The following is a 6790-nucleotide window of genomic DNA, read 5'->3' on the forward strand; positions in this document are numbered from 1 at the left end:
TCATCTAACACTCAATCTCTTCTTTTTAAACTCCAAACCCCCAATTGAGTTACACAAAATCAAATTATATAATTTAATTTTCATGATTAAACAAACTAAATACATGCATTAACTCTAAAAATAAATCATATTTAAGAAAATTACATCATCATTCGGATATATCATTGACATTCTCGTCATCACTAGAAACATCATCATTTTCATTAAACTCGTCTTCAACAGCTTCGTCCGTCGTATCGTCGGGAAGATCTTCGTACTCACGATTATGCGGATCAATAAGAAAGATGTCATCAGTTTGTTGTTCAGGTTCCTCGACTTCATTGATGTGTTCTTCTTGCAATGGTTGTTCTTCTCCACAGATTATTCGTCCACGAGGTGTAACTTTGACAACGACAAACCAATTGATTCCTGATTCTTTCATCCGAGGGTATAGAAGGAAGCTGACTTGGTCTGCTTGCGAAGCTAATATGAAAGACTCGAATTTGTTGTACTTTCGTCCCCACGAGGTGTAACTTTGACAACGACAAACCAATTGATTCCTGATTCTTTCATCCGAGGGTATAGAAGGAAGCTGACTTGGTCTGCTTGCGAAGCTAATATGAAAGACTCGAATTTGTTGTACTTTCGTCCACCATTGACATCAACTACACCAAATTTGTTAAATCGAACACCTCGGTTGACGACGGGGCCGAACCAGTTACATTTGAAGAGGATACATTTCAGCTTCAATAACCCTGAGAATTCCACTTCAATAATCTCATGCAAGATCCCGTAGAAATCTGTTTCGCCTTTCACACATATTCCATAATTACTTGTCGCCCGAAGTCTACCATACTCATATGTATGAAAAATACAGCCTCGTGTGAAATACATCGGTGATGTGGTGACCTTTGCAACTGGACCTTGAATTAATTCATGAAACCATGTGGGGTAATCTGGATCGTTATAATCAACCTGCAAAAATAAAGAGAACGTTAAAATTAATTAATCATAAATTTCGACGCGGAATAGACGTAAAATATTTCGTCGTAAATTCCTCGTTATATTTATGTCTACTTTACGATGAAATCTTGTTTCCTCGTAAAAACCACGTTAAATTGCGTCGTTTTTACGATGAAACTTTATTATCGTTATTTTACGACGAAATTACGTTGATTTGTTTTTTCTTCGTAAGGTTCTCGTAAATAAGACGTACATTTACGAGGACTTATTTTCCTCGTTACATTTCGTCGTTAATTTTGTGTTTTCTTGTAGTGTATTCATTCATTCGCCTGCCATAATGAGGACTATAAAAATACTCTATCTGTTCCATAATATAAGAAGTTTTACTTGAATGCACAAGGATTAAAAAACTTACCTTTTAGGAGATAAAATTATTAAATAACACTCTCTCTGTTCTTGAAATTAAAATTTTCTAAAGTACGTTTATTAAGAATTCAATAAATGTTTATAATTTACTTTTTCTTTTACTTTGTTATACATTTTCCAATAACTTTTGGGCAAATCTCCAAAATAGCACCTTTCTAAGTTTATATCACAAAAATAGCACTCAAAAACTAAAATGACCAAAATAGCACCTTTCTAAGTTTATATCACAAAAATAGCACTCAAAAACTAAAATGACCAAAATAGCACCTTTCTAAGTTTATATCACAAAAATAGCACTCAAAAACTAAAATGACCAAAATAGCACCTTTCTAAGTTTATATCACAAAAATAGCACTCAAAAACTAAAATGACCAAAATAGCACCTTTCTAAGTTTATATCACAAAAATAGCACTCAAAAACTAAAATGACCAAAATAGCACCTTTCTAAGTTTATATCACAAAAATAGCACTCAAAAACTAAAATGACCAAAATAGCACCTTTCTAAGTTTATATCACAAAAATAGCACTCAAAAACTAAAATGACCAAAATAGCACCTTTCTAAGTTTATATCACAAAAATAGCACTCAAAAACTAAAATGACCAAAATAGCACCTTTCTAAGTTTATCCTTTGAAAATTTTAATTTTTTTATTTTTCAAAATTTGAAATCTTATCCCCAAAACCTCATTTCTCAACTCTAAACCCTAAACCCTAAACTCTAAACCCTAAACCATAAACCCTAAACCCTAAGCTCTAAACCCTAAACTTTAAACCCTAAACCCTAAAATTTAAACCCTAAACCCTAAACTCTAAACCCTAAATCCTAAATCCTAAACCCCACCATTTAACTCTAAACCCTAAGTTTGTGACTTTTGATAAAACATTAAGTGCTATTTTTGTGACTTTTGACCTTGAGTGTTAGTTTGGGAACAAAAACTTGATTTAGTGCTATTTTTGTCTTTTTCTCATAACTTTTCACCAATGAAATTTAATCAATTCAAATATTTTCATTTAACGTTTCTTAAAATTATAAAAAGTACCTTAAACATATAAAAAAATCTATCTTTGGAAAAAGTAAAAAACCTAAAACATCTTACTTTCGGGAACGGAAAGAGTATAAATTAACATAAATTAACCAATCATAAATAATGCAGTAAAATGTTATTGGTTAACCAATTTTCTATAAAGTTAAAGCACCTTGAAAATATCAAAACATCTTATATTTTGAAACATCTAAACTTTTCCAAAGCATTTGCGGAAGGGACGGAGTATATAATTTGAAAAGAAAATTAAAGTGTTCGTTTAATTAATGCTATATAGTTACCATTCATTGCAGTTTGAATTTTGAACAAGGACGTGCTGTATCTTCAAAAATAATGTATCTGAGTTTTATTAAAAGATTGCTCATATCTTACGCTCGTTTCAACGGCTATTACCATGATTGTATACATACCTGATTAATTATGCTAAACCTAATCGAAACTTGACCTAATTAGGCCAGCAACTTTCGGCCACCTCTGCTTATACCATCCACGGATATTTAGTCTTTTTTATGTTTCCAAAATTAAAGTTTGTAAAAATCAATGATAGAAAACTAGATAAGCATCCAGTTAATTTATCCATGAAGAAAAAATAATGGAGAGGTGATAAACCAATTTTCACTTTAAAGAAAACAAGAGCAAGTATGAACCACTTATAAGTGAACGAAAAAACTGAAACATAACAAACGAACTAAAATATATTAGCATTAGTCGAACTTATGTATTAAATACGAAGCATCCACACACTAAACATATGTAATGGCACAACCGTACGTGAGCAAACAAAGCAATAATTAACAAAAGGACCAAACTCTCAAATCCTTTAAATTTGATATATATATATATTCAAATATTCAATGCAACCCTAAGAGCACGTTCAACCATAGAACCCCTAATGGGTTCTTAATTCATTTTAAAGTAATAAATTTAGCTTAATAACCATTGCTAAGAATCTCTTTGTTTAAACTGCTCTAATGGTAGATTCTTAATTAGAGGTTATTAAAAAAAATAATACTAAAGATATATTTAATTTTAGTAAAAATTTATTTATTAAATAAAATATATTACAAGAAATCATTTTAAACATAGATTTAAAAAAAAATTACAGCAAAAATTACTAAAATAAACAAAAATAATTTGAAAAAAGCACATAATAAATCAGTTGTTGTCCTCATCACGTCCGAATTTACACCATATATGTTCAACCAAATCAGCTTTCAGTTGGTGATGCATCTGTCTATCACGAATCCTAGTTCGAACACCCATCATATTGGCGATATTTGTAGGGGTATCTGTAGAATACGTGAGATCAACATGTGAACTCACGTTGTGTTCTTGTTGGAACTCTGAAACATCATATTGAGTGTAGCCATCTCGTTCGTCTTCTACTATCATATTATGGAGTATGATACATGCTCTCATAATCTTTCCAATTTTGACTTTATCCCAAAAAAGAGCTGGATTCTTAACAATGGCAAAGCGAGCTTGTAAGACTCCAAATGCACGCTCGACATCTTTCCGGGCAGCTTCTTGATGTTGAGCAAATAAAACTGCTTTCGGTCTTTGTGGTATTGGAATAGATTGGATAAAAGTTGCCCATTTTGGATAAATACCATCGGCGAGATAATAAGCCAAATGATACTCTCTTCCATTGACAGAGTAAGTGACTTGCGGAGCATGACCTTTTATTATGTCATCGAAAACAGGTGAGCGATCTAGAACATTGATATCATTTAAGGTACCTGGAGGTCCAAAAAACGCATGCCATATCCATAGATCATACGAAGCAACTGCCTCTAAAACAATCGTGGGTTTTCCCGAACCACGTGAATATTGACCTTTCCAAGCGGTAGGACAATTCTTCCACTCCCAGTGCATACAATCAATGCTTCCTATCATTCCGGGAAATCCGCGATGCTCTCCGATATAAAGTAGGCGTTGAAGATCAGCCGGTGTTGGTTTTCTTAGGTACTCATCGCTGAAATTTTTTATTATTCCTTCGACAAACTGTTCCAAACATGACCGAGTAGTAGTTGCACCGAGCCGAAGGTATTCGTCAACCGCATCAGCCGCATGACCATATGCCAAGACTCGAATAGCTGCGGTACATTTTTGAAGTGTAGAGAGACCAAGCCTTCCGAGACCATCTGGTTTTTGTTGAAAGAATTCCATTTCATTGGAGAGTCGATCAACAATTTTCATGAACAACAGCTTGTTCATTCTAAATCGTCGGCGGAATATATTATCGGGATATGTTGGTGTGTCACTGAAATAATCATTCCACAGCTGGAGATTGCCTGCTTCACGGTTTCTTTCGATATAAGCTCTTTTTTTTCTTCTTCTTTCTTCTTGTTTATCACCATAATTATTGACAACATTTTCGAAGTAACGATCAAAATATTGATCACAGTGTTGATCAAATATGTCATCTTCTAAATCCTGAAAAAGATTATTAGAAGAAGATGCCATAAGAAACAAGATGGTGTAGAATGAAAAGAGGAGATAAGAAACAAGAGGAGATATGACACTTTATGTTTATATGAGAAGTTTGTTTACATGAAAAATTTTATCGTGGAGAATGAGAAGTTTGTTAAGAAAGAAGTATGAGAAGTTTGTGCAAATGAGAAGACTTGAGAAGTTTATATAATACATTCAACTTGAGTCAATCACACTACACCACAATTTGACAAAGACTCGTGACTTACAACTCGACAAAGACTCGTGACTTACAACAACAACACTGTCTTGTGAACAACACATGAGACAACAGAATACACAGTACAACAAGACAAAGACCCGTGAACACATGTGACAACAGATGAGACATGATTCATCCAATGTCTTCCAACAACAACACTGTCTTCCAACAAATTGTATTCCAACTCGCATGACCTGAAAATACAGAGACAAAAAGACAAAAAACATTAATCCAAGCACATGTCAACAAGACAAGAAAAATACAGACACAGAAAGACTCGTGAACACATACACACAGCTTTTTTAAAACATATATATCAAGTTGAGAAACCGAACATAAGAATTTATATTATTAATGTGGAGAGACAGAAACTTGCAAAACAAGAACCGAGACTTAAAGACAACACAAACTTAAGCTTAGAGACCAACAAACAAGTAATTTGACAACACAAACTTAAGTTTAGACCATACTTTAAACAACACAAACTTAAGTTTATACTATAACTAATTTGACATAAGCTCATCAATGAGCTTCTTCTTCAAATCTTCTTCATACTCGGGTAGATCTGCTTTGCCAACTAATGAGTCAAGTAGCTTCATCTTTGGCATCCTCTCTTTGACAGCCAAATCTTCCTTCCTGATCCTCCACATACTCTCCAACTCATCCAGCGCCTTACCATCTCCCATCGTCTTCTTACCGTGGCGCTTTGAAGCCTTAACACCAAGGGGACGCATAGTTGCTTGCTCAGCTTCACCAGTGGTGGTTTCAAACGCGTAAGAGCTTGCTGATTGTGCACTCTCATCAAACTTCCTCTTTTTGCCGCTTGCTGTGGTTTTAGAACTACACAATTCACACCATTTCTGGTCATTCCTCAACTCCTTCCATGCGTGCTCAAGAGTAAACTTCTTCTTGTGGTTGTTGTAGTAGATCTCATGCGCATGTTTGAGAACATCGTTCTCATTTTGGCCGCTACTCTTCTCCCTAGTTGCTGATTCATACGCCCCACAAAATTTGTTTACTTGGTCATTTATCTTCTGCCACCTTTGCTTACAATGAAGTGGCTGTCTAGTTTCAGAACCTGCAACTTTGAGACTTGCTGCAAAGTATGCAGCAATCCTTTTCCAGAACTTACCAGCTCTTTGCTCGTTAGCTACCACCGGGTCTTTGCTTGTGTTTTGCCAAGCGCTAATGAGGGCAACATCATCAACTGGCGACCACACCCTCCTTTCTTTACGGTCTGCAGGGACTTGGGAGGAAGAGACTTTGACACTGTCTTGGACATAACCAAAGACAGTGTCTTGCTGACTATTCAGAAGATCAACAAAGTTTCCAAACGGTGTATATGAATTGGAATCCATATCCGAAAGGCTCAAGAGAGAAACAACAGAGATAAACAATAGAGAGAAATAAAAGAAATAACGAAAAGAGAGAAAGCTTTGATAGATGGAAGAGAAGAATGACGGTTTTAATAAAAGAGAAGAAGGGAAAAAGGGAAGAAGGAAACAAGTATTGATCACCATTGATCAACACCCAACCATTTCGAGAAGACAGTTTTCTAACCCATTAATCACACATCACCTTTGCTTTCTATCTAACCACAACATTAATGACCACAAGTAAATATCTCTCTAACCACAACATTAATTACCAACCGTTCAATTGAAACCAAAATGACAAACAAT

General features: G+C 34.6%; 1 protein-coding gene across 1 annotated transcript; it reads right to left on the reverse strand.

The window, feature by feature from the left end:
• Positions 1 to 5611: 5611 nt before the first annotated feature.
• On the reverse strand, positions 5612 to 6466 carry LOC106345143 (glutathione S-transferase T3-like). Its single transcript, XM_013784398.1, has one exon. The coding sequence runs from the start codon at positions 6464 to 6466 to the stop codon at positions 5612 to 5614; it is 855 nt and encodes a 284-aa protein (XP_013639852.1).
• Between the last annotated feature and the right edge of the window lie 324 nt (positions 6467 to 6790).

The sequence above is a fragment of the Brassica oleracea genome, chromosome C5 (genome assembly GCF_000695525.1).
Source record: "Brassica oleracea var. oleracea cultivar TO1000 chromosome C5, BOL, whole genome shotgun sequence".
Classification (NCBI taxonomy): domain Eukaryota; kingdom Viridiplantae; phylum Streptophyta; class Magnoliopsida; order Brassicales; family Brassicaceae; genus Brassica; species Brassica oleracea.

Coding starts and splice junctions, on each gene's coding strand:
- LOC106345143 (XM_013784398.1), bottom strand. CDS start 6,466: ATGGATTCCAATTCATATACACCGTTTGGAAACTTTGTTGATCTTCTG.